General features: G+C 30.1%; 2 protein-coding genes across 5 annotated transcripts; one reads left to right on the top strand and one right to left on the bottom strand.

Annotated features, from left to right (window-relative positions):
- Positions 1 to 14,455: 14,455 nt before the first annotated feature.
- LOC146918575 (protein OXIDATIVE STRESS 3-like) lies at positions 14,456 to 15,881 on the top strand. The gene is made up of 2 exons (XM_085720231.1): positions 14,456 to 14,759; positions 15,451 to 15,881. The coding sequence occupies exons 1-2, from the start codon at positions 14,521 to 14,523 to the stop codon at positions 15,734 to 15,736; spliced, it is 525 nt and encodes a 174-aa protein (XP_085576357.1). The 5' UTR covers positions 14,456 to 14,520; the 3' UTR covers positions 15,737 to 15,881.
- Positions 15,882 to 17,709: 1,828 nt separating this feature from the next.
- On the bottom strand, positions 17,710 to 27,356 carry LOC146918574 (arginine--tRNA ligase, chloroplastic/mitochondrial-like). Of its 4 annotated transcripts, none has more exons than XR_015016272.1 (18): positions 27,188 to 27,356; positions 26,966 to 27,084; positions 24,375 to 24,526; positions 24,155 to 24,230; positions 23,722 to 23,823; positions 23,356 to 23,574; positions 22,742 to 22,822; positions 22,044 to 22,127; positions 21,857 to 21,961; positions 21,085 to 21,263; positions 20,751 to 20,835; positions 20,269 to 20,455; positions 20,073 to 20,142; positions 19,847 to 19,916; positions 19,097 to 19,160; positions 18,675 to 18,743; positions 18,374 to 18,475; positions 17,710 to 18,052 (listed from the first exon to the last, which is right to left on the bottom strand). XR_015016272.1 is itself a non-coding variant. In XM_085720229.1 (18 exons), the coding sequence occupies exons 4-18, from the start codon at positions 24,218 to 24,220 to the stop codon at positions 17,942 to 17,944; spliced, it is 1,620 nt and encodes a 539-aa protein (XP_085576355.1). In that variant the 5' UTR covers positions 24,221 to 24,230; positions 24,375 to 24,526; positions 26,966 to 27,088; positions 27,188 to 27,356; the 3' UTR covers positions 17,710 to 17,941. The 4 variants fall into 4 exon arrangements, 3 of the variants coding, with proteins under 3 accessions (XP_085576355.1, XP_085576354.1, XP_085576356.1); XM_085720229.1 differs by having other exon boundaries at positions 19,071 to 19,160; positions 26,966 to 27,088; XM_085720228.1 differs by having other exon boundaries at positions 19,071 to 19,160.
- Between the last annotated feature and the right edge of the window lie 516 nt (positions 27,357 to 27,872).

The raw sequence follows: 27,872 nt of genomic DNA, 5'->3' as shown, positions 1-27,872 counted from the left end.
CAGAGCATGTATCCATAGAGAGTGTGTTACTCAAAATCCCTCAATTCTAAGTTAATTAATTACAGTACTTTATCTTACAATAATAACCGAACCAAAATCACGTAACATAATTTTTAACTTAATGTCTCACCTTTGTTTTACCCCAATATTTCACCTTTATTTAACTAACTATTACTTTATTTAACTCACTTTTCTCATTGTTACACTTCGAAGAGAAAGAATGGATCTTCAAAGAAGAAGCCGAAGAAATATGACCTCAAGGGCAAATAAGAAGGTCGTCAGTTTGGTCTTTGTTCAAATCTGAATCCAAATCCAAAATTATCAAGGAGACGGTTGATGATATCTTTAAAACCCAGCGAGGCATCAAAAAGGTATTCATATCAATTGGTTGTTTATTAATTTTCAATGTGATAAACGACATTAGATATAGGTTGTTAAAACAAAACTAGATATAAGTTGGTTGTTTGTAATATTTGTTAATGATAAAAAAAAAAATCGTTGGCCAATTTAATTAAGTTGATTGCTTTCTCTAAAAATACTTGAGGACTTAGACATTTTCAAACAAATTGTTATGTGTATGCTTCAATCTTATAAATTATCTGTAATTGGACTTGCTTCCATTGGTTGAATATGATTGTTGAAACTTGTTACTTCTAATGTTATGTTTGTAGGATATTGAAGAGAAAAGGGTTTTCCTGTTGGACTTAGAACTTAAATATATGGAGAGAAAGAAACATATTTGTAATGACCGTAGTGAAATTATAAAAAAAGATTTCTTTTTTCTGGAAAACTGTTGTGAGTTTGGTTATGTTCAAAAAATGTTGTAAATTTCATTTAGATTATGTATTTTTGCTTGTTGTATGTTTTGAAAATGTGATGCCTTATTTTTTGTGCAGTTTTTGAACCATCCTACACTTAACGGGTTTTTGACTGATTTTGATAAAAAGGTATGACTTTTTTTGGTCTGTGTAATTAAGATGTACTGGTCCTATTTTGTTGTTACTTGAAATTTAATGCTTATTAAATTTGTTTGATGGCCACTTATTATATTTTATTCACAATTCAAATAAAAAGTTTTCCAAGAATTCAAATAAAAACACTTTTAATTATATACCATTTTATTCAATGTTGTTCCTCTAGTCATATATATCCGATGAATAGTTCATATATGTTAATTACAATTTATTTGTATCTGATAAATATAAGTTAACTTTCTATTAATAATGATAATTATTCTTAGATAAATGATATCTCTACAACCATTTTTTGACAAGTTATCATTATTAATAATGATAAGTTAACTTTCTATTAATAATGATAATTATTCTTAGATATTCACCAAACCAAGTCTTTAAAGTAGTTTAAGTTACATTAAAAATTGAAAGTGACATTACAAAAATTTGGAAAAAAAATTGGTTAGTGTCGTAGTTATTATGGACCAATATTTACACAATCAAACCCAACATTTTATTTTGTAAGTTGGTAAATTTGATATGAAATCAAAAGAAATTTTAAGTTTGTTCGATCTTGTCGTTAGCATATGTGGTAATTATGTGTTTTATGTTTTCAGGATATTCTAAGTAGTGAATATGATACAACATTAGCATAAGCAAATGTTATGATTTATGTTTCAAAGCATATGAGATATAGATAAATTATGAATAATCTCCCATCAAAAAAAAGTTATGAATAATGTTTTGAACAAAACCATAATCATGTAACATAATTTTTAACTCAATGTCCCACCTTTGTTTTACTTTAATATTTCACCTTTATTTAACTGACTATTTCTTTACTTAACTTACTTTTCTCATTGTTACACTCTGACGAGAAAGAATGAATCCTCCAAAAAAAAACCGAAGAAATATGACCCAAGGGCAAATAAGAAGATCGTCGGTCTACTCTTTGTTCAAATCTGAATCCAATTCCAAATCCGAAATTATCAAGGAGACAATTGATGATATCTTTAAAACCCAACATGACATCAAAAAGGTATTCATATCCATTAGTTGTTTATTAATTTTCAATGTGATAAACGACATTAGATATATGTTATTAAATCAAAACTAAATATAAGTTGGTTGTTTGTAATATTTGTTAATGATAAAAAGAATCATTAGCCAATTTAATTAACTGGATTGTTTTCTCTAAAAATACTTGAGGACTTAGATATTTTCAAACAAACTGCTATGTGTATGCTTCAATCTTATATATTATTTGTAATTAGACTTGCTTCCATTGAATGAACATGATATGTTGAAACTTGTTATTTCTAATGTTATGTTTGTAGGATATTGAAGAGGAAATGGTTTTCCTTTTGAACTTAGAACAAGAGTATAAGAAGAAAAGGAAACATATTAGTGATGGTCATAGTGAAATTATCAAAAAGATTCATTTTTTCTGGAAAACTGTTGTGAGTTTGGTTATGTTAAAAAATGTTGTCAATTTCATATAGGTTATGTATTTTTGCTTACTGTGTTTTGAAACTGCAATACCTTATTTTTTGTGTCATTCTTTTAACTATCCTACACTTAATGAGTTTTTGACCGATTTCTATATTAAGTTATAACTTTTGTGGTCTATATAATTGAGATGTTCCAGTCATATTTTGTTATTGCTTGAAATTTAATGTTTATTAAGCTTGTTTGATGGACACTTACTATATTTTATTCACAAGTCAAATATAAAGTTTTCCAATACAATTCAAATAAAAACACTTTTAATTATATACCAGTTCATTCAATATTGTTCCTCTAGTCATATATATCTAATAAATAGTTCATATATGTCCTTTATTTGTATCTAATAAATAGAAGTTAACTTTTTATTAATAATTATTATTATTTTTAGAGAAATGATATTTGTACAACCATTTTTCGACAACTTTTATAATAACTTTATCTTTCATACTCACATTATATTTTTATCATCTCTATTTATTGTTTACGATTTTGTGTCAATACCTTATTTTCTTTGTAAATTTATGGTTGTCCCAAAAGTTATCATTAAAATGATTGTTCAAATAACACAACTCTTATTCGTATATGTTTTACACAATTTATTTTGCTCTATAGTCATTATTATTGTCTCTATCATTGAGTCTTCTGATTATAGTTGATTAAGAATGAAAAATGCATATGTATTCGTTATAAATAAAAGTTAGTACAAAAATTAGCACATAGTAAAAAGCATTATATCATTATAAGAATATGATCATAAATCATGAAAATACTTTCAGCAAGAAATACCAATATAAATTGTACCAAGAACCAACTTATTCGTGTCTATATTTATTTGTTTGATGTTGAAACAATTTTGTAAGTTTTCTCACAAAATTGAAACTGCATTTTCTCTTTCTCTCTTTCACAAATTTGGGTCGGGTCGGTCATAAAGACCAAATAACAAAGTCTTGAACATTCTCTTTCTTTCCGAAGTTCTCTCTTTTTCTCACTGATTGCAGGTATGGATTTTTGTTCTTCTTCTTCTTTCCTTTTCTAGTTCTTGAACTGATTGCTCAAATATTCATTCATTTATTCATTCCAACATTCTCTTAATCTGGGGGTTAGGATTTCAAAAATTGCGTATTTGAAGAAGGCTTATGTTTATGTTTTTTACATTCATACGAAAATACTCTAAAAATATTTGATATTATATTCATTCATTCCAACTAACATTCTCTTAATTTGGAGGTTAGGGTTTTAAAATTGCGTATTGATCCTGGTGGTGATTTCAACGATGAAATTGAGAAATGTAATCTATCTATTCTTCTTATTTATGCACACACAATATAAAACTGTTCTTTATGTTGATTTTTACACACACTGTGTATTTGGAGAAGGCTTAAGGCGATTAAGGCTGATACAAACCTTGTTAGCCAGTTGAATAAAACAGATTCTGAAATTTTGGGGAACCATCTCACTTCTATTGAAGTTGTATATAACGCAAATTCAAAATTAGGATTTTCGATCATATTTGATTTCACTAAAATTGAATATTTTTTCAATGATCGCATTTTTAAGCGTTTTAACTTTCGCGACGGAGATTTAATATCAACTGAAACTACATGTATAAACTAGAAAAAAATCCTGACATTGTCCTGAAGAGAGCGATGAGGAGGACGACGGTACATTTGAAGGAAAACTTATATCATACGGTTTTTCCTATTGATTCAACTCCACATCTGATAAAGAAAGGTTAAGCAATGGAGATCAGATTGAAGATACATTGGAGAAATTGTAGATTGATCCTCTGAAGCACCTACAAGGTGATGATGATGACACAAAGGATGAAGTTGAGGATTGATATATTAGAATATTGTTGTTGCTGCTCTTATTTTGTCGATTAATTTTTATTGTTATGATTAGTGTACGTTTAAATTAGAATTGTTATGATTATTAGTTGTTTGATTATAGTGTCTTTAAACTTAAATTAGAATTGTTATGATTATTAGTTGTTTGATTATGGTGTGTTTAAATTAAATGTTCTTTGTTTGGTGTCTGATTGTTTGAATTTCAATTATTTGTTACTTGAATAAATGTGGTTATTATTGAGGTGAAGGTTCTCGAGAGTTTTGATACTCATTCTCCGCCTTATCTGAAGTACAAGTTAATTAGGGTTTAGTTTTTGAGGTATTAATAGTTCGTATATGTTAATTACCCTTTATCTATATCTGATGAATAATTTAAAGATGCTAATGACCCTTTATTTTATAGATATTTGATGATGTAAACTCTATCAAGGATGGAAAACATGAAGAAGGCAAAAAAGGCTATTCCATTTTATTCGTGAGTTTATTCTTGTCTTTCCTTAGCTGCATAGATGTTTTGCGAAGTTTATTTTACTAAAATTATTTAGTTAAATGAATAACAATGACTTGAAATGTTTTTTGTTCAGGAATTTCGTAAAAATGATTATAGTAAAAATGAGAAGATTTCGAAGAATTACGCTGTCTATAAAAGTAAAACGGTAGTTAGTGTCTTAAAGAAACTGCGGTGGAAAGAAACTACGATGTTAACCAAGGCAACTTATATGTTCGACCTCTCTAATATGATCTTATGCTAACAGATTGATGACAAAAACAAACTCGTTGAAGTTAAAAAAGGAACGCGGGAGGAGGTTAGTGATATATATTTTAACTAAATTATCGTCAATTGTAATAAATAATTATGTACGGTGTAATGTGTGTAATTGAATGCAATTTATTTTTTGCCTTGGTTTAATGATACAAATGAGTTAATTCGTAAGAGCGGGGATAAAGATTAGGTATCTATTAAGCTTTTTGATAAACTCTTTTAGAGTATGATTTGTATCACATTCTTCATCTATCTATTGAACATTAATTGATGTACCTTCTCTAAATTGTAGTTTGCTGTTATCATCAAATATCAATTATGGGAAAATCCTGGACGTTATTATCATAATGTGAGTTACGTTAACTTTAATAATAACTTCAATAATTATTAGTAATTATTAGTGATAGTTATTCTTAGTGTTGTCAAATAACCACTATAGCAAATACCAAAATAAAAATGACCACTATAAGAATACGATAAATCATCAAAAATCAAACTTTCAACAAGAAATACCCATATAAATTGTACCAAGAACCAACCTATTCGTGTCTATATTCATTTGTTCGATGTTAGAAATATTTGGTATATGTTCTCACAAAATCGAAATTGTCTTTTCTATTAAAATAAAACTACAGTAATAAACAATAAAACTAAAGACATTGATCGATAAATCACCTTTGGTCTTGCACGTGAAATTAATTTATCAGTTCAACGACTTCAAAGTTGCATCCAATACTATGCAAGGATTCAATGTTCTTGAAAATATTGAGAAAATGTATATGTGTGATAGTGACGTTAGTATGACACTCTTAAAATCCATTGAAAGTTGTTTTCAATTTAATGTGTTTAAAACGATGATAAGTATTGTTGCTCTTTATATTACGTGCATATTAAAAGTGTTGTTATAACATCTCTATATTGAAAGATACAATTAACATAATGAATTACCCAAGGCATAACCTGAATGTTTTGCTTGTTACAAAAGTTATACAAATAACATTTCAACAATATATATAATATGAACAAGTTGGTATGCTTAGTTTTTTTTTTATTTGGTGCTTTTGATGAGGTTCACTCATATTTCCTTCATGATCCTAACAAAAAAAATAAAAAAAATAGGATAATTAAAATTTGGAACACATTTTTTTAAATTAATAAATACAATGTTTAATTTTTCTTTTTAATACACTATCATTTAAATTTTTACATTTAATAGTTTTTTATAGTTAGTGATTCTCACTTCAATGCAATTGATTTAGTTTAAGTTATACTAATTCTCACTACCAAAATCTAGTTTAATGATTCTCATTATATAGTGAAATTATATTGTGCAAAACAATTTTAAAGTTTTCTAACATTGCAACATCACATTACATAAACGAAAACTTGATAATGTTACACATAAATTCTTTCTAATCTCGTACTCTAATTTCCAATCCTCCATATTTGTGATGGCCCTAGTGAAATTATCAAAAAGATTCATTTTTTATGAAAAACTGTTGTGAGTTTGGTTATGTTCAAAAAATGTTGTAACTTCAATTCAAAGATGCTAATGACCCTTTATTTTATAGATATTTGATGATGTAACTTCTATCAAGGTTGGAAAACATGAAGAATGCAAGAAAGGCTATTCCATTTTAACTATGAGTTTATTATTGTCTTTCCTTAGCTGCATAGATGCTTTTCGAAGTTTATTTTACTAAAATTATTTAGTTAAATGATTAATTCCTTATGCACAAAATGGGATGTTCTCATCCTCACAAAAATTCGTTCCATATTTTTTGTCGCGTATGACTGGTTTATTTATATTCATATTTAGGTCAAATTATAAACTTTTTATATTCAAGATGTATATAATTTATGTCCAATACGTGAATGTCAATATTATTATGTCTATATCAAGAAAAATTTAAAATTTTGTCAAAAAAAAGAAAAATTTAAAATTATGTACATTAAAAGCTAAAATCGAAACATAAAATTTTGGTATAGTGAAAACACTCTGTTTATATTTTAGTGACTAAAATCAAAATTCGCTATATTTTTAAGGTTGGAAAATTTATTTAACTCTTAAGTTTTTAAAATATAATATATTTCGTAGAATTAACATAATATATTTCTTTGTTTTTTGCATTTCATGTTATCTTTAAGAATCTTCTACATTTTTTAAAAAATGATTTATAAAAGTGGATGATTTTACCCTATTATTTTTTTTATACATGTATTTTTTTAGACTTAATTGCACTTTTGATCCTCCTATTTTATTAAAATCATGAAAATAGTTCCCATTTTTCAAAATATACACTATTTACAACAAGATTATACTTTTAGCTTGGAGGTTAGCAAGTATCAAGAATATGAAGCAATTTGAATTAGAACTCTATACAACATTGACATTTTGGATTGAAAGTGTGTTTGTTGTTCAACATGTGTTGGTGATCGACACCGATACATGTGATTACTTTTAATCACTTACATTGTCTTAATCATTATTATCGGATTTGTGTGTTGTACTTCAGATGTTAGAAATTTACCTTTATGAAGACTCTTTTCTTATCTGCTGCTAAAACACTTCTAAAGTTTGGTTAAGTTATTCAATAGACACTATATATCATAATGTAAGGCTATTCATTAGATAGAAAAATCCAATCATCTACAGTCTGCACTATCCCGCTTCTTTGACATTTTTATTATATTCACTTTGTGTTTTTTTTTTAAACCTAATATCTAACCTAAGGATCGTTAGTTTGAGAGACCAATTTCACTTTCCACTATCAAAACGTTCATTTAATATTAGAGCAAGTTCTGTATAGACTAGTTTATGGAAACTCACAGTATGGGAAAATTTGAGCTTGAGACTTTAAGATAAACTCACTACAATGTCTCAAACCTATACCATCAAATCAACCTACGTGAGTTCTTTAATGTTTCATTTTTTGGTTTTTCGGTAGTCAACTAGTTGAAATCTTGACTTCACAACCTATTTGAAGTGATAGGCTCACGGCAGACCTTTTCTTTCATGTATTCAATAAAATGGTCATATAAGATCAATTCAGTAGTTTTTTAAAACATTGACAGTGTAAGGAATTTCATTCACATAACCACTCATTCATATGCAATTAATTCTTTAAACAAGATAACACCGTAACAAAATAGTGAAATATAATTAGACTCTTTTTTGGTATACATTAAACTTTTTTTCTTTAGAACCAAAATGATCAAATTTAAACAAAAATCAGCTACTAATTTAGGTCATGTGGAGTGATTATTCATTTAATTTAAGTACAAATTGAATTTAATTGGCTAATGTTGCAAAGGATAATTGATGTGATGAGTAGTGTTATTATCTTGTAGGAATAAAGAGAACAGGAAGTGATGGGACCAAACATTCCCATTGAATCTGTGGGTGATAGTCTTTTGAAAATTGAAGCAATAGATTGAGATAGAGTCATGATCATACAAGTCATGAATAAGATTTTTCATAGACATTATTTAGTAGGAACTTTCCTCATCTTTAACATGACTTGGGGCACATAAAATAAAACCTAAACATTGTGTTGTTTGGAAGGTCACTAATGAGTGAGAGAAAAATATGTGGTTGAAAAGTACACTTTGTAAAACATGTGTGACTTTTTAGAAAGAGGAGATATACGTTTTTTTTTATTACAAATAGAGCTATATTTTTTTTTTCATCTACAAAGTTGAAATTTGTGACCTTGCTTAAAGGATTTAATTCCATTCGAACAAAAGTAATGTTGGTGTAGGAGGTTGAACCTTGAATAAAATAGGTTGTTAATATTTTTAATCTCAAAATAGGATATTTTTTTTGTTTTTGATCTCTGAAAAATATCACAAGTTTCATGTCTCTATCTTCATAAAAGTTAATGTTTGGTGAACACTGTTGGAACAAAATGTGTTTAACAATGAACCTCAAAGAGTTTTGATGATAACAAGGTATTAAAAATTGTAAATTGGACTAGCTAATATTTGTTCAAGTGTACAGGACCACAGTTAAAAAGTTACTTCATTAATTGGTTCTGAATGAGCAAATAAAGAGCAAAAGAAAATGAAGCATAGATGATTCTGAAGGCAATACGCTCCTGAAAGTAAAAGCGCTCCTGAAGTCAAGCTGCTCCTGAAGAAATAGTGCTCCTGAAGAATAGTGCTCCTGAAGACAAGAGGTCCAGAAGCCACATTATCAGAAGCTGCATCATCAGAAGCTGCACCTGCAGAAGCTGCATCATCAGAAGCTGCCTCATCAGAAGTCATTTCACCAGAAGCTGAAGATCAACTGGATTTGCAAAAGATTCAAAGATTGAAGAATCTACATTGCAAAAGCTGTCTATTGGATTCGAAAACATAGCAGAAAACTAGTGGAACATTGCAACGGTCACTTCAAAGGTGTTTGAAGGCATGTGCTTGCAATTTTGGACGAAAGCGTTGACATTGTACCTCTGTACGAACAGTACAACCACCTTCTCCACTACTCTGTTTTGTGTCCACGCTACAAGACAAGAAAACAGCTTCAGAATACGGCTTCGCCTGCAAAGATGTTCCTTTGGATAAGGAATGGATTTCAAATTTGTTCTTCATAGGACAACAACCAAATCAGGCAAAATATCATTGGTGAAAGATCAAGCTTCAACCACGACTCTTTGGTGTGCTGGCAATTTCACAACGTCTCTTTCACACCTCTATATAAAGGAGTGAAGACTTAGAGTTTTGGTAATGCAAGAACGCTGAACGAAAGACTCACAACATTTTTACAAGTGTCAAACCTCTGCTGAAATTGTTCTGCATTCACTTAGAATTTCTGTGTCTCAAAGTCATATCTTAGAAATTCTTAAGTCCATTGAGTCTGTATCTGATTTATACTGTGAGCACCTCTGATTGTATATCAAGTGTTCAACCTTAAACAATTTTCTGTGTAATTTTGTTTAGTTAGGAAGTCTCTTGCAGTTGTGCTTGAGCAGGAAGTCTCTTGATTGTGTTCTTGAGCAAAGGAAGTCTCTAGCTTGTGTGCTTGAGCAAAGGAAGTCTCTTGCTTGTGTGCTTGAGCAATTGTAATCAGATATTACTCTTAGTGAAATCTCCTTGGAAGTGCAAGGGGGACTTGACTACTTCCGGATTGTGGAAGGAACCAGTATATTTGCTTTGTGTCGTTCTTCTTCTCTCTCTCTGTTTTATTCCGCTGCATTTAGATTCTGATCATCACTTCAGAAGCTGTCTCACTTAGCTTCTGATCAGTGTGTTCAGTTTTTAGGAGAAACGAAGAATTTTTCAAAACACAATTCAACCCCCCTTCTTGTGTTTTTCTCACCTTCAAACACCTCATTCATTCATTCTACATCTCTGATCCATTTATTCTACATTTTTTATGGGACCTAAATTCACACTTCGCTCCTTATTTTGATCCTTAGAGGGTGTAAATATGAGCTTTATCCTGAATGTAGAATTGATGGATGGGTGTCCATCAAACATTTTCCATTCGTAAATTAATCACAATTAATTCCCCCTAAATGCTCTTTTCGCCTCTCATTTGATGGATTTTGCCTCTCTTTTATGAAAATTATCATTTTAAATATTATATAAAGTATATGAAAAAATAATAAGGAAAAAACTTTTTGTTGTGTGTTTGACTCAAGAAATTGCCTCGTTATTTTTTTTTTTTTGAAGGAAGAAATTGCCTCGTTATTGTAATCCAAAATAAAACGATATACCCATGTGAGTGAGTGGCACTCTTATTCTCCACATAATACTCTAATACCTGACCCTTCATGACTTGTGAGTCCAAGTCAATCTTCTTATCCTTATACCCAACTTGTACAAATCCACCTCATTCTAAATAACAAAAGAACATGTGTTGCATTTTAACAATAGAACTTCTGTTCTTAAACAATGAATTTTTATAAGAAACAAGATCAAATATATGATCAAATATTCATATTTTATATGAGATGCTTATCGTTCAGATAACACTCATTTAACGATTTCTTTAATAAATTGATAATATGGAGGGATTTTTAATAATAATCGTATTATCTTTTATGTTAGAAATTTGTGACAAAGCTCAAGTGTTCTTTATTTTAGATATGAAGAATAGGTTTGATAAACAAACATGCATGATTAACGGAGACATAATGTTCTTTTTTCTTTATTTTGACAAACGAGACATAATATTCAACTATATGAGAATGAGAATGAGCTTTGGAAAAGGAGAGAGAAAGACTTAAAGAACTCGTCAATCCAAATGAGATCCTAGAGACTAAGAAAATAATAGTTTAGTGTTTATCGTGTACAAGTTACACTAACAAATATGGAAGCTTATTAATTTGCAAATTTAGTCAAGAAAATAAACGAGATTGTGGAAATCAAAATCCATCTATTCTGTCTCTTTTTTTAGAGTTACTTTTATCTTCCTAATTGATTTCTTAAAGACTACACTCATCCGTTTTTTAACAATGAAAAACATCATTTTTGTCGGAATTTATCCATTTGGAGAACAAAAGAAAAAGTTTTTTTTTTTTAATTTATCGATACGAAATAAATGTGGAATAGAAAAGAAGCTCTCTCTTTTCTTTTCTTTTTAATAATCAGGATGCCCTACTAAAAATCATGCGAAAAAACTACAATGTACTAGCAAAGAGAAAAACTTTTTCCACTCTCAACATAAGTTCGAACTCAAGAAAAGTTGAGTTTAAGTATATAAGAAATGTGAACAATCATTCTTGAGATTCATACTTAAATTCAACGTTTATAAATTCCAAATACCCTAAGTCTCAAAACTTGGATTCGAACTCAAGACATCTAGTTAAGTCGAAAGAGGTCATTTATGATCATATCATTCAACTGTTCTTGGTTACACCACATATTTTCAACTAGAGTAGAGTTAATAAAAGAATAAATAAATATTATATCAGTATTATAAAATGACAAAAAATTCGAGATACATATTATATTATAATATACCGATTCAAAATAAAACAATTTTTCAACTACTATTTATGTTTATATTTCATTTTAAATAGAGTAATTTGATAGTTTCTTAAATAGGTATTTTCCACTTGAACAAAGGTAATGTTGGTGTAAGAGGTTCAACCTTACAAAAAATAAATGAATTATGTAGGCTGTTAATGTTTTTAATATCAAAATAGGATAATTTTTGCTTTTGGTCTCTAAAAAATCCGTGCTCTTTTATTGAACTTTCTCTCTCTTTTCTGAAAATTATCATTTAAAAGATTAGAAAAAAAAAATATACGAAAAAATAAAAAAGAATAAACATTTTGTGTGTTTGACTCAAAGAATAAAACTATATATGCATGAGTGAGTGGCACTCTTATTCTCCACGTACGTATATTGAAACACCAACCCTTCATGACTTTTGAGTCCAAGTCAATCTTCTTATCCAAATCCACCTCATTCTAAATAACAAAAGAACTTGTGTTGCAATTAATTACAATATATAGAACTTCTGTTCTTAAATAGTGATTTTTTTTTTTTATAATAAACAAGATCAAATATATGATCACGTATTTATATTATATGAGCTGCTTATCACTCAGATCACACTAATTTAATGATTTCTTTTATATGGAAAGGATTTTAAATGATTTTAATAATCCTAATCTCTTTTAAGTTAAAAATTTGTGACAAAGCTCAAGTGGTCTTTATTTTAGAGATGAAGAATAGGTTTGGTCGTTATATGACCATTAACAGTGATGAGATGCGTGATTAATGGAGACATAATGTTCTTCTTTGCTCTTTTGTTTGACAAAGGAGACATAGATTGGTCCAACTTGGACCAAGATAATACTAGCCATTGGATGGAAATGATCCAAAGTTGTATATGGAAGTTGAGTAAAATTCACTCTCCTAGCTGCTAGAGTGCTAGTATATATGCAAGGCGATGTCTAGTGGAGAATTTGGATTTTATCATACAAAGTATTAAATGTTGAGCATGTTGCATGAAATATAAGTTCTTGCAAAATATTTTTTTGCATGAAACCGTCAAAAAATAATGATTTAGAGTAACTCCTCTTCTTCCTGTTGAAGAGTTTGGGGTTGGGGGTTGGGGGAAGGGGTGTGTCAAAACTAACAAGTTAATATTCCACAAGTAGAACTGTAGAAGAGAGATAAACGTAACATCTTCGCCTAAAATATAATGATAGTAACATTCATTCTAATATTTTTTTAACATTTTCTTTTTCATTTGATGAAATACACTAAATTCCACCACTTTAGAAATAACCATCACGTAAAGTGATCGGACTCGTATATATTCCACTCAATAAAAAAATGAGTATTAAAAATAGTTTGTTAAAATGAATGTTATTAATATTATTCTTAAAACAATAAATATATGACTCATCTCTTTTATATATATCTAATATTTATCTCATTTATGATCAGTGTGCGACTAATCACTCAAACTTGAATTCAACGATTTGATATTCCAATTAGCCCCAAGTCTCATATTATGTATTGAGAGTTGTTATTTGACACATAAAATGAGTTGTTAATTTAATTCTAATAAATCTTTTAAACAAAAATCTGAATATAAAAAATGATAAAATATGTAGTTTAGTTGGTAGCTCATGACATTGAAATGCAGTGGTCGGAGTTTAAACTCAACACTTATAACAACCTAGATTGATAATTTCTACTCACCTTTTATTGATGGGTAAATAAGAATTTCCAAAAAAAAAAAAATGTATATGTCTACCCAAAAATACGTATACCACTTTTTAATGCAAAACAATATATTAAAACTTCCTTAAAAGAATATAATAAAACTAAAATATCTTTGTACATTATTCTTTTTTAAAGGATCTTTGTACATTATTTGTACACCGTATACTTTCAACTACTTTACTAATATATAAGATAAAGTTAACAAATAATTTGAAAATAAACATTGTATAACAAATAATTTGAAAATAAACAATGTATAACATATATATAGATATATTATATATTATATAATATCAAGAGGGAGTAATTTAATTGTTTCCTTAATTTTGTATTTACATACTATTAGATATATACGTTGTCATAGATAATGGTGCATTAAAAAGATAGGAATGTATCATATACCAAGCTGTCGTGCCTTTATGAAACAAAGTTGGGTAGATGTGGACCTTAGCTTCACCCTCCCAAAATTAAAATATGTTAATTAAGGAGGTGACTCAAATAACATATGGATATAGATGTGTTCAAATTTAGATCTTATCTTTTATCCTAGTTGTCTCATACGACCCATGCATTTCCCACCATATATAACATTATCGGATAGTGACAAAAATTTATAATACAATCTAGGATATAATTGGTCAATGTTATCCAATCCAATATTTCTTATATATAAGCTTCAACATATTTTCATAAATACAACATAACGTGTTTTCAAGGTTTGTTACATTTCTTTCTTAGCACAAAAAAAATATTTCTTGAAATGAATGTGAAGGGAATAATGGGTGATGATAGTGCAAGAAACATGAAGTGGATTGTTAAGGAAAGTAATAGTGATTCAACAACATCCATTGGAACATTCTCTGAAGATTCAAATAATTCTCTGTGTTCTTGTTCATCAGATTTGACTGAGGATGCTGATTCTTCTTCTTCTTCTTCATCATCACATTCAAATGGATCATTATGTGATTACTCAGAGCTCATGAACAATCTTCCTATAAAGTATGCAATTTCATCCTTCATTTTTATAAGTTTTATTCAAAAAAAAATGTCACTACTATATATATATATCTATCTATTTATTTATGTATGTGTCCACCTAAGTTGACAAATATGTATGCCTAGTTTAGATTAGTTTTTGGTTTGCATGATCTTGTTAATCAAAATAAATTTATGATTCTTTGATTTTTTTTTCATAACCGAAGAATCAAACTCAATTATGATTCTTCGATTATGTAAAGAAATCATACTATAGTTTCTATAATTATTGAGATGCAAAAGCTATTTCAACGTATACAATAAACTAATAAATAGGTAAAAGGAATTATAGTTATACAAGGTTCTTTTATTTTACTTTTTATAGTTGAAAATTGTAACCAAAGACTCAAATATAGATAGCCATTTTTGTCAAAAGAAAATTGCTATATAGGTTTGACACGACACAAACACATACACTTGTATTTAAATATTTAATTTTTTAAAATTATTATTGGTGTTGATGTGTCAGTATTGTAAGTGTGTTTGTTTTTGTGCTTCATAGATCTGGATAAATATGTAGAGTCGTAGATAGATTGATATAATCGATGTTCTTTTTCCTTCAAAAAAAAAAAAAATCGATGTTCTTTAATTTTTAATTTTTAGATGTAGTGAATTGGTATGAGTTTTTGTATTAATTAGTTTATGACTTTTGCAGGAGAGGGTTGTCCATGTTTTATCAAGGGAAGGCTCAATCTTTCACTTCTTTAGCTGAGGTACAAAACATAGAAGATCTTCCAAAGAAAAGCATATCTTACAACAAAAGAATGAAGTCATGTAGAAGTTACGGAGGAGGTTTAGATAATCATAGAATATGGTATAGTCCAAAGGCTACAATATCAAAAAAAGCTTCAAGAGGGCCCTTAAGTTCATCTTTATTAGGCAAAAGAGGGAGTTTATTAGAACGTTCTAGACCTTCAATTGTTGTACACAAGAACTTCTGAAATTCAATTAATTAGACATAGTTTGTTTAAGGCTTGATAGAACCGACACTTCTAATCGAAGACATGTTATGTATCTGACATGTGTCTTGAAATCGACACGATACTGATGCAAGTGACTACTTTGAATTATGTCACTTTTACAAAATTGTATCAGTGTTAATGTGTTAGTGTCGTGTTTGTGCTTCATAGGTTTCGTGTACAAAATCAGAGTTTTTTTTTAATCTCACAACTTCAGCTTACTTTGAGTTAAAGCCATATTAGTAATTGGTTCAATATCAAGACTCTTTTTGGATAAGCAATTTAATTAAATACTTATAGTATAAGTGTTTATCATGCAAGTACTTATACATAAGTTACTTCTATAATAAAAGGAAAAATAATCGCAAATGATTTTCATATAAACTAAAAGCTAAAAACAAGTTATCTTATAGATACAACATAAGTTGTTTTCATAAATTTTCATATAAACTAGAAGTTGAAAACAACTTATAGACATAACATAAGTTGTTTTCATAAGCTCTTCCAAACAGACACAAAAGTTTTTATGTCGATAGTTAAGTTCAAATAATTCAATCCAAAAATAGGCTCTCACAAGTACTTATGCTAGTAGATAAGTTCAAATAAATCAATATGGATTTTTATTGTGAATTTGTGACATTATCCCTTGTCTGCCACACTTGTCACTAGTTATCCCTTATCTTATATTTGAAAAATTTGTTCAACGTGTGAGTGTGAGCAGAACTGACCTGGATATGCAAAAGGATTCGAACCATTTTTTGATTCCTTCAAGTTTCATATTCAAATTATATCAATTAATAAATAGAACTGAATCATGTTCTGTGGAAGCAAAATTTGACAAATAAAATAAGCTCTTGTTGTTTTTTGCAAATACATCATCATTTGACTTCAATTAAGCACATAACCATTTTTGTCTGCATAGAGTAAGAAAATTTGAGTACAACTTGCAGTCATCATACTTTTACTTTTAGCTTCAACAAAATTTTAAATATAGATTAGCTTAAAGTATAAATAAAATATATAAAGAAATCTAATAATTTATATATATAGAAAATATATATTTAGTGCGAGCATAAAAGTATTTCACAACTACATTAGTCGCAATTTGTGTCGTAGTGATCACAAATAGCCGTAATCACAGAAAACTCAGTCGGTAGCCGCAATCACAATTTTTAACTATACATAAGTCAACGAAGAAAAGTACTAAAATTGGTTATTCGTGATCTTGCTAGAGCAATATCCAGGCATTAATCAAGAGTATTTGGATCCTCTCATGTCTCATGCTATACAATACATTGCAACAGAAGAAGACAAGAGTAAGGGACAAAGGGAATGAAGAGATGATGGGCACATGGTGGAGATAAAAGATGAATTGGGAAAAAGACCTGCAATAATGGTCATATAAATCTGAAATCATCGTATATGCATTGCGACATGTCAGAATGGACGGTATTTAATACTCCATCTGATCCTAAATATAAGAAAGAAAATTCAGGTTCATTGAATAACCGATGTGTTTAATCTATATTATAGACTATATACATCAATTATTCGATGAACTTAAAAAAGGTATTTTTCTTCTTCTTATACTTAGGACCGGATCGGATGGAGTATAATCGTTCTAACAACATTAATCTTGACAATCTCACTCAGAATGTTTGCTATAAAGGTGGCTCATCACAGTGATTTGCAAGCTTACCATGATACAAAGTATACACTAAAATCATGAATGAAAATATGGTGATGGTTATTGAAAAAGAACAAACATACAAACATCAAATGAAATTCACCAGCTCAAAGAATCGACATAAATCCTAAACCTTTTAACAACTGTCCTTTTATACTTAAATTGAGAGTGTGTAATGATTTGTACATTTTCATTTTTGCCTAGTCCATTAGAACACAAGTTAAGCAGAAGTACATTTTCATTTTTGCCTAGTCCATTAGAACACAAGTTAAGCAGAATATACATGACTCTTGTAACAAAGAAATGAATTTGAGAACCTTATTAGTTTCCAGCAACAATGCTATAAAAAATTACAACTTTCCTTCTTACACCTCATACAAATACAATAAACAAAAAGATGAGATAATTTGCCAAAACAAATTTTCATTTTGGAAGTGTTTTTATAAAAAAATAATAATAATCCTATGAAAAAAAAAATCATTTGAACTCCTTCAGATGGGTTATAATTTGTAAACAGGTTCAATTCCAAGGAGATAAAAGCACTTTTTCATCACAATTGCAGTTGCTTCGCATAGCAAAAGTCTACTAGTTTCCTCAGGCGATCCTACAACCTGCCAAAGGTAAAGAAGTTGAATCAAAAGGCTTGAATCTAAAAATCGTACCTTGACAGCATCTTAAATAGGACATTAGATTGTGTAATGACATTGAAAGTAAAATTTAAGAATATTTAGTGGATTTAGAGATTTAACAAGTACTTTACAAAACAATGACCAATAAGATGTATAGTATTTATCTTTAACATGTTGCACAGTAAATAATACAACAAGTATTCTATTTGGCAGCTTTATGCAAACCTCGTCACTGGGAAATAGGAATATAAAAGCCATATAAATATGAATATATAGCATATGATGACTGCTTCAGAAGTATACCTGACAATTAGAATAGAACTTTTTCGTAAAAATTTCTGCCAAGGTATAGAGGTAATCACACAACACATTAGGCAATAAATTGCTGCATGCCTCCTCAAACACCTGAAAAATTAAACAATACACAAAGCCGTATGTGAGCGAGAGTCTCTTTTTGGATTATAAAATATTATGCAAAAATGCCTGTCCGCTTTAATAATGATATATCAAGACTCCTGTTTAAAGAAAATGGAACGCATAAATATTATAAGTAGTATGCAGAGTCTAAAGCTCAAAAACAACATAAACTATAAATGTATCCTACCTCAGGAAATTGTAGTATATGAAGCCCCAATAAACGCTCAGATTCATGATCCAAAACAATAACCCCATTCTGTCGCAACAAAGATGACGGACATAAAATACACAGTAAGAAATATGCCAACTTGATTTCATCTGAACATAACTAAATATGTATACACATGATATACTGAGCCATATCACAGTTGTAATAGATGGATGCTGAATTGACTTGTATCGAATCAACCACATAGGATCTAAACTAGGCACAAGTAATAGTATTGTATCTTATATTGATTGTAAAATTAAGCATATAATACAAAAACAAATAAATCAAGTTATAATAGATATGGTAGGTCATCAAATCTCAAGTTATAATAGATATGGTAGGTCATCAAATCAGGAAGAAAAATAAACTTACCTTCTTTACTTCTTCAATGTCTTTACCTGATTTCCTGATAATAGAACAAATCCTAGCATGTGCGTAGAGCAAATAAACTGCTGTATTCCCCTGTTACACAATAAACTTAGGAAGGTGAGACATAAATAACTTCAGATCTTTTAGTTTTGTTGGGGATGAAGAAATGGTTCATCAATTGCTACAGGAGCTTCAAACCAAATCTTCTAAGCTGTTTGGAAAGAAATTTTCATAAGGTTTTCATGAGCAATTTAGCTGAGTAAGGAACGACTCTCTCTCAGCAGGGGGTTTCCTTAGACTCGTACATTTTTCTTTTCTGATATCTTGTAAGAAGATTTGCTCTATCCATCATTCACTTAATTCCCTTTGCTAAAACTACTTCAGTATTTGTAATTGAGGAATTATTCCTCTCTTGACAGAAATACAAAACCAATTTCATTGTTCATTCCAATTGGTTTTTAATTCCAATCAATTGCACTTTTAAAAATTGAATGCAAGTGATAACCACTGAAAACAAAATCAAAGGAGCGGATTTCCACAAATAAATGGTTTGCTATCCATATGATGGTATTTGTTAGAATTAAGTGAATCTGTAGTATTTAATCAAAATTTAGAATAGTGATATTTTCAGTCCATTGTTATCAAAAGTTATCCTATACTTCAAAGGGTTCAAATATAGTGGGACAGGGCCCAAAAAAAAAGGCTACTAAATCTACCGGCTTCTTTACTGTAAGTTCACAAGCCAACTCTCAATTTGTATGTAGTGAATGCCACCTTACCTTATCACTAAGCATCTGATCAAAATCGAACTTGTAATTCGTTAATCTGTTGATCTTCAAGTCAGCATACCTGTAAACACAAATCAAAAGAACGAACATAGGAGACTATAAGCCTAGGAGTCATTTAGAAATTGCAAGTGACATGATTGTGAAGACTTCCATTACAGGATGTTGATTTTGCTTTAAAGCAGGAAAATGAAAAAGGCTTAAAGTTAAAGAAGCTTACTTAACAGCCCCGTAACCAATTGCCTCTGATGTTTTCTCAATCTCCTCCTCAGACCAATCATTAGTTGTATCTAGAAGAATATAGAATATGGAATGTTACCTTTCCGATGTCTAGACACTAAAACTTCACCAAAGGAAAATAAAATAGGCACAGTCACTCATAGATCTTGATCAAGCAGAAACAACTTGTACATTACCACGTTCAAGAAGGGCAGTTTTACAGCGCCTTTTAGCTTCATCAAGCAAATCAACCAAACGAACAACCTCACTGCTCCGACTCCTAAATCGTTTTCCGTCATTCCCAAGAACAAGACCAAAACCTATATGGGTACATTTTGGATACGCGTTCTCATTCCGTGGAAGCCAACCTGCACGCCTAAAGGCCTGAAAGAAAATCAAAGGAGAACTCAGCCATTTTAACTCATTGAAATATTAGCAGTAGCACTAGTCGGTGATTATTCTCTTTCAAAAAAAGCAAAGCAAATGAAACGACTGATCCAATAAAAGTGCTTAAACAGATAACTATTATTTAAGGGTGATATCAGCAAAACCCATAGAAGTTGATAACAACTTATCAAGGACAACTCACTACAGGGTAAAGCAAGTAAAAAGGATAGTGACAACAACAATATAATGTGGTAACCATAATATACCATGAAAATCATGACTTGAGATATACCTTATATAGCATATCAAAGTGTTGCTGTTGCCCAATATCAGTAACATATACAATCCACTCGAGTTTTTCTTTATTTAGACGATACCTACACGGTTCAAATAGCTCAGATAAACAAAACAGTTTATTTTCCTAAGTCAATATATTTCATGTTCTATTCTCATATAATAATAGAAAAATAGAAATAGGCATACCAAAAATTTACAGGGAAGAATATTGAGACATTCAAGATAAAAATAAAAAATAAAAAAAAATAAAAAAATTGGCATATAATAATTAATAACAAAGTTTGATCACTCAAAAATATGTGCAAAAAAACTGTAAGAAGAAAACTAACCAAAGCGATGCGAGATCGGTTGAAAAATAGTTGTAGCCACCATCTCTTTTCACAGCAATAATTGGTATATTAACACCCTCAACATATATCACACGAGCACCATCACTATCTTCCACCAATCCTAATTTATCCAGCTTCTCAATAACCCCGGGGATATATGGATTATAGAAGCTCTCTCCCTGTGGTCAAACATATCATTCAGTATGCTGTAAAAAAATTGTCAAAATCACTGATTGAAGTAAGAAACATCTGCAATTACTGCAACATAAATTTAGTGATGCACTAATCGCACATCATGACATTAATGATAGTCAGTAAAAAGCAATGTCCCTTCATCCACAATAATGATAATTTTCATTGCAAACGCTGTAAAGCATTAGTGGAATTGTGTTTCAAACGAAATCCTTATTTTTATCTCATTTGCGAATGTAACTCCAACAAAAAACAGTTATTGGTCAAGTTATTGGGGGGGGGGAGAGAGAGAGATAACGCAAGTTCCTGAGACTAATTTACAGAAACCAATCAAACTTTGGTCATAATACGGTAGGTTTTGGTTAAATGGGAGTATCTAAGCCACGTGATAAATTTAAAAAGCAAAGCAACTGTCAGAATTTATAATAAACCAAACTAATACCAAGCATGTATAGAATTCATAATAATCTGATAACGCATGGTACTAAAACAGTTCAAAAATTCCTCCAGGAAGGTACAAAACATAGACATCATGGATAAAATCCACAGATAATGAAAAACACAAAACTAGAACCCTTACCATTTCCTCCAGTTGAACTCCAAGACGTTGATAGACCTTGTCAAACTCAGCCCTACTAATATCACAAATTTGTTGCCATGCCTTGCGATACCTGGTATCCCCACTCTGAGATAAAAATTAATGCATACTACAAGTCAAAATTAAGTTTCCCGATATCTCATGAGTAGGGGGTAAACTCGGGCTATACCTGGAGCAGAACCACTGCCTGTTGTGCCCTCAGCTTAAATTCGGGATCATCATCAAACCTCACTTTAGATGCCTTATAGAATGCCTAAAAAATGTAGCAACTCATGTCAGTTTCAATATCGCTTATACTAAATCACTTTTCCGGAGGAAATATATTTAAGAGACAAAAACCAAAAGGCGAAAAAATAAGTGACAAATGACAATTAATGAGAATGTATCCCTCAGAGACCTATAAACATTGTCATTTCAATGCTGGAGGTTCATTTATAAGAATTGACAAGGATCAACATTTTTTATCAAACATAACCGAAATCGTTTTTTCCGATGTCAGTCCTTAATTTCTTTGTACTTAAGGGGGAAAACGTGACAATACAAGTATACAATACAAACAAAGCATAAAACGACTATATTGAACACTGCATGCATAGAAAACCAATCGTTTATATGCCATTGGTCATGTGATAGCAGCTTATATTTCCAAGCAAGGGTTAAGTCACTTCTGGATAGCTTGGAACTGTTTTTACTTCCCTTTTTGAAATGTATTCAGTAAGAATTAGAACTAGAGTGAGCATGAGCATGTGGTACAATGAACTCAAAGTTATGTCGCTTCTATCCGAACCAAAAAAATGCCAATAAAATAATATATGATTAAACACCTGAATAAGATTAACTAGAAGTAAGTTCAATGTATGTTCTCACCTGAAGATCTCCGATGGCTGTTTCACTAACATCTTCTTGGTTTGGAAATTTTTCAAAAAGGTATTCGATCAGCATCCCAAACTGCAAAACAAATGCATGGACTTTGAGCTCTATGGTGCCAATACCAAAAATGAGAACTTTCCTAGTAAAATGTTTTAGAGTTCCAGCAGATATCTCATTAGACTATCCCAGCGAAAAATCAATGGCCATTACTAATTTAGTGACTAACTGAATTAATTGATTATTTTGATAACTAAAATATTATATTTAAGGGGAAGAGAGCACTGTCTTAGGACATCAACTGTTTAACACAGAGCACACACTATAACTACATTTAATTAGGAGGAATGTAATGCATGTTCTTTATCAAGAAAACAGTTAGAAACTCAACTTACATCAGCCACCATCCCTACGTAATTAGTTCCCGTGCAACTAATGTAAATGCAATAATGAATCACCCAAAGCCAAGAGATATATGAAGAAGCCTAGCTTTTACAGTGTATAGCAAAGATCCAGCCCCGATAATTGGCATAAATAATTTATCTCCAGATTAAACATACACTATATTCAAACAAGTAGCACAAAAATAGCAGAGTTTCAGAAATTAAATCTACCTGTGTTCCCCAGTCACCAACATGATTTCGACGGGTAACAAGTTCCACACGTGAAAATTCAAGCATACGGGCTAATGTGTCTCCAATTATGGTAGATCTAAGGTGACCAACATGCATTTCCTTTGCTATATTAGGAGAGGAAAAATCAACCATAGCCCTCCTGATTGGAAGTCGAGGTGCCCAGGTATCAATACCATCATTTAGCATCCTTTGTACGCTCTGCAGTAGGATTTTTTTTTTTTTTTTTTCATTAAACATGAACAGAGGGCTTGAATAAGCTCGATAATCAAAACGCAAGTAAAAATCATAAAATTCGTGTATATCAGACTTTCTAAAGTAGAATTATACGATAGAAAATGCAATCACCTGAGCTATCCAATGCTTTGACAAGACAACATTAACAAATCCCGGACCAGCTAAAGAGCATGAATCTATCATTTCAGATGGAGGAAGATTGTTAATGATGGCCTACAGAAATTAAAAATAAAAAAAACACAGGTTAGGATTTGACAACAACAAATCAAAACCTAATTTCAATAAAAAATGACTAAAGAGTTTAACGACTATATACACTCAACAAGTTTTACACAAACATCTAATCATATTTTACTATCTTACAACATCATCAGGTTACATATTAGAATTTACTTATATTGTAGTAAGATGGAAAACTATGAATAGAATTTTTGTAAAACTTGCTTTACACTTTCAGTACATAGTCATTAAACTCATTGGTAATCAGTTAAAATGCAATTACATATGGGTTGCAGGAAAAACAAAATAATGTGTCCGATTATACCTGTCCAATAGCAGGGGGACCTTTGAATCCAGTTTCCTTCCCTTTGAGCTTCGACCATATACCCATTGCATTATTACTGCACCAATTAAAAAACTCTTTACCTTCCACACATGCCCAGTAGCAAATGTACAATGCAAATACTTTGGCTTATAGAAATACAAAACCTTAGAACTTATTTAACTTACAACAAACATATTTGTGACCAAAAAATTGAACTTACCATTGATAATCACCGAATTTTACACTGCCAGTTTTGGCGGTGCAAACATCAACTAAGGGCACAACATCTTCCTCGTCAGGCACAATTGTCTTTAGAGAAACATCAAACAGCTGTGCTAACTGTCTTTTCACACTAGCAGGATTATCAATGTCCTATAACCAAATTCAAAACACGTAAACTGACATCACCAAACAAAATTAGAATCCATTTATTACAGCTTATTATGTAAAATAATCATAACTTTTGGAAGTTTTCATCTGTTTGATATAGATTTTCAAAACAATGAGACTCCAAAAAGACTAAAAATTTCTTCAACTGGCAAGCTGTTTTGAGTAGCTTCTCTTGAAAATTACTGTCGATAACTGGTTTTTTTTCAAAAGGTGATTTTCATTTTGCTAAACAAACACAACAACTTCTATCTTTTTTAAAAATCTCTGGTGTGTTTGATTCCACGTTTGGAGGAACCATTGACATGTTTAGTTGCCCTCGAATAAAATTGATTGTGCCGCTAGAATTGATTCTATCTTGAAGCTTTTGATTCTAGAATTGATTTTTACACTCGAATTTATTATTCAACTCACTCTTACATGAATATATCTAACCATAAACCGTTTCACTTTCAACTCACTTTTAGCCACAATCAATTTTACAAAAACTATTCACTCAAAATCAATGTTTGCATACATATATGCATAAGTAAGTTGAACAAAAAATTTCAAAGTAAGAATCATGTTTAGACTCACAAGCTACAAATCTTAGCTTAAAGTTAGAATCAATTCTAACTGCTCCAACCATCAAACCAAATATAGACTAGCCAAAATCAATTTTACATAATCACGTCACTCAAAATCAATTCTGTCACCACAGAACCAAATTAAAATCAATCTCTAAATTGCCAAGCATCAAAATCAATTTTTTTATAACCCGTAACAAACAGACTCTTGATCGAATTAAGTAAACAAACTGCTTCAAATGGAAAGTTGATTTGAGCAGCTTCTCTTGAAAAATCATATTTGATGACTGGTGTTTTCAAACAAACAAACACAACGGCTTTTGCTAATGTAAAGAATAAAAAAATTCTAAGAGCCTGTTTGTTACAACTTTTTTCATGAAAAAATCACTTTTCTTGAACAAAATAATCACTTTTAAAGTTTCCATCCATTTGTTACAGATTTTCAAAAAAAATCATAATCTGAAAATATATCTAAAAACTGCCTCAAATGAGATGACGTCATTAGTAGCTTCTCAAAAAATCATTTTTTTATAATAGATTTTCTTTTAAAAGTTATCTTCATTCCGGTAAACAAACACAAAGCAGCTTCTGCTTTTTGTCAAAAACTCTAAAATTGAGTATCAAAATCACTTTCTTTTTATAATCATTAACAACCAAGCTCTAAATTATTAAGCAACGAAACCACATTTTTTTAATAATCCGTAACAAACGGACACTAAATCGAATTAATTAAGTGATTCTAACTTGAATCTAGAATTTGTAACTTTTAGCTTCTACAATTGATTTTTACACTTAAACTAATTAGTCAAATCACTTTTACATTAATTCATCCAAACATAAATAACTTTATCTTTTTTTTTTAAAAAGAAACTAAACTAGACCATCCAAATTGGCATGGGGAGAATCGACCTGAGACCTTGAGGATGAGCAAACTCTAAGATCTCAAGCCAACATTACCAGGCCAATCCAAATGGGTTATAATTATAAATAACTTTATCTTCAACTCACTTTATTAGCCGGAATGAATTCCACTCAAAATATATTCTTGTCACCGCAAAACCAAAGACACACTAAAAAAACTATTTCTAAAAATCAATTAAGTATCAAAATAACTTTTCTATAATCTGTAACAAACAGTCTCTTAATCAGATTAATTGGATTAATGAAGTAATTAGTAGTGAATTAATGAACAAATTGAATAATAAAACTGACAATAGATAAGGTAGGAGTACATGATTGAGTTTTAGAAATCGGTGATGATTGAGAATTGATTTTTATACTAGATTATTATTCAAATCACTTTCAACAAGAATCAATTTTACAAAATCAAGTCACTCAATCAACCAAATACACTGAAAAACTAATTTCTAAATTATTAAGCATCAAAATCACTTTTTTTTTTAATCAGTAACAAACGGAAGCTTAATCAATTCAACTCATCATTAACCTTAATTAGAATCCATAAATCACTTTACATTCAACTAACTTTTAGCCAAAATCAAATTTACATAAGCAATTCACTCAAAAATCAACCAAACACACTAAAATATAGTATCTAAATTATTACTAAGCTATGAACCACGGACACTGGACACGACACAGACACTGACACACCGACACCGCTAATAATTTGAGAAAATTTCATAATTCAGTGTAACTATATGAGACTCAACACGTGTTGTCGTGTCTAACACCACGTTTACTCCGAGGAGTGTTTGTGCTTCATAGCTAAGCATCAAAATCACTTTTTTTTTCATAATCCGTAACAAATGAGCCCGATATTAATCGAATTAACGAAGTAGTTCGTAGTAAATAAGTAAATTAATTAACTGAATTGAATTGAATAATGAAGACTTACAATAGATAAGGTAGGAGGAGATGATTGAGTTTTAGAACTGAGTGATGATGATGATGAAGAATGTTGAGTTTTGGTAACAGATAAAGCAGTGAATCTTCGAGTTGCAACTTTCAGTAAATCTGTCTACAAAATAATTAACATTATTATTATTATTATTAAATTCAAAATTGAAAACGAAAACGAAGAAGAAGCAATGAGATAGAAAGAGAAGAAGAAGCTGACCAGAACGTGAAGGTTGAAGAGAAGGTGGAGAATGAAAATGAGATAATCGATTCAGGTTTAAGCACCCTAACCCTAACATTTTTCTTCTTCTTCTTCTTTCTTTTTCAGTTTTTTGTTTTCAAATTGAAACTTTCACGGTTGGGAAGAAGAAGAAGTAAGGAGAAGCAGTGTCGTTGCAGTTTAAGCTGATTTGCTCAAGATAGCTCTAGTGGCCCCACCACCACTCTAGTCCGAATAATCATTTTTTTTAAGAGTAAATAGTCACTTTGGTCCCTGACTTTGCACCTCGCTGTCACTTTAGTCCCCGACTCAGGATAAAATACAAAATAGTCCCTGAATGTGCATCTCTGTTATCAGTTTAGTCCTTACCGTTAAAAATTCTGTTAATTGATGATGTGTCAATCATAGGGACCAAATTGAAAGTATGAAAATAATTATTTTTTATTAATAATAAAAAAAAAATAAGAATATTCATCATCTCCATCTCTATCTTCATCTTTAAACCCAAAAGAACAACATAATCTAAAAGTAGTTTTAGATTTTTTTCAGACAGTGTTTAATTTTGAATTAAAAATTACTATAGAGCAGAAATGAGATTGCATCAGTATCAGCTGTCTTGTTATCAACCTGCTGCTCATACCGTATGGAAAAATGAATCACTGTTCTTATAGTGATTACTGATTAA

Source organism: Medicago sativa, chromosome 6 (assembly GCF_051527215.1).
Source record: "Medicago sativa cultivar Bolivia chromosome 6, Bolivia_mono, whole genome shotgun sequence".
NCBI lineage: Eukaryota > Viridiplantae > Streptophyta > Magnoliopsida > Fabales > Fabaceae > Medicago > Medicago sativa.
This window is presented reverse-complemented; position numbering and strand designations above follow the sequence as displayed.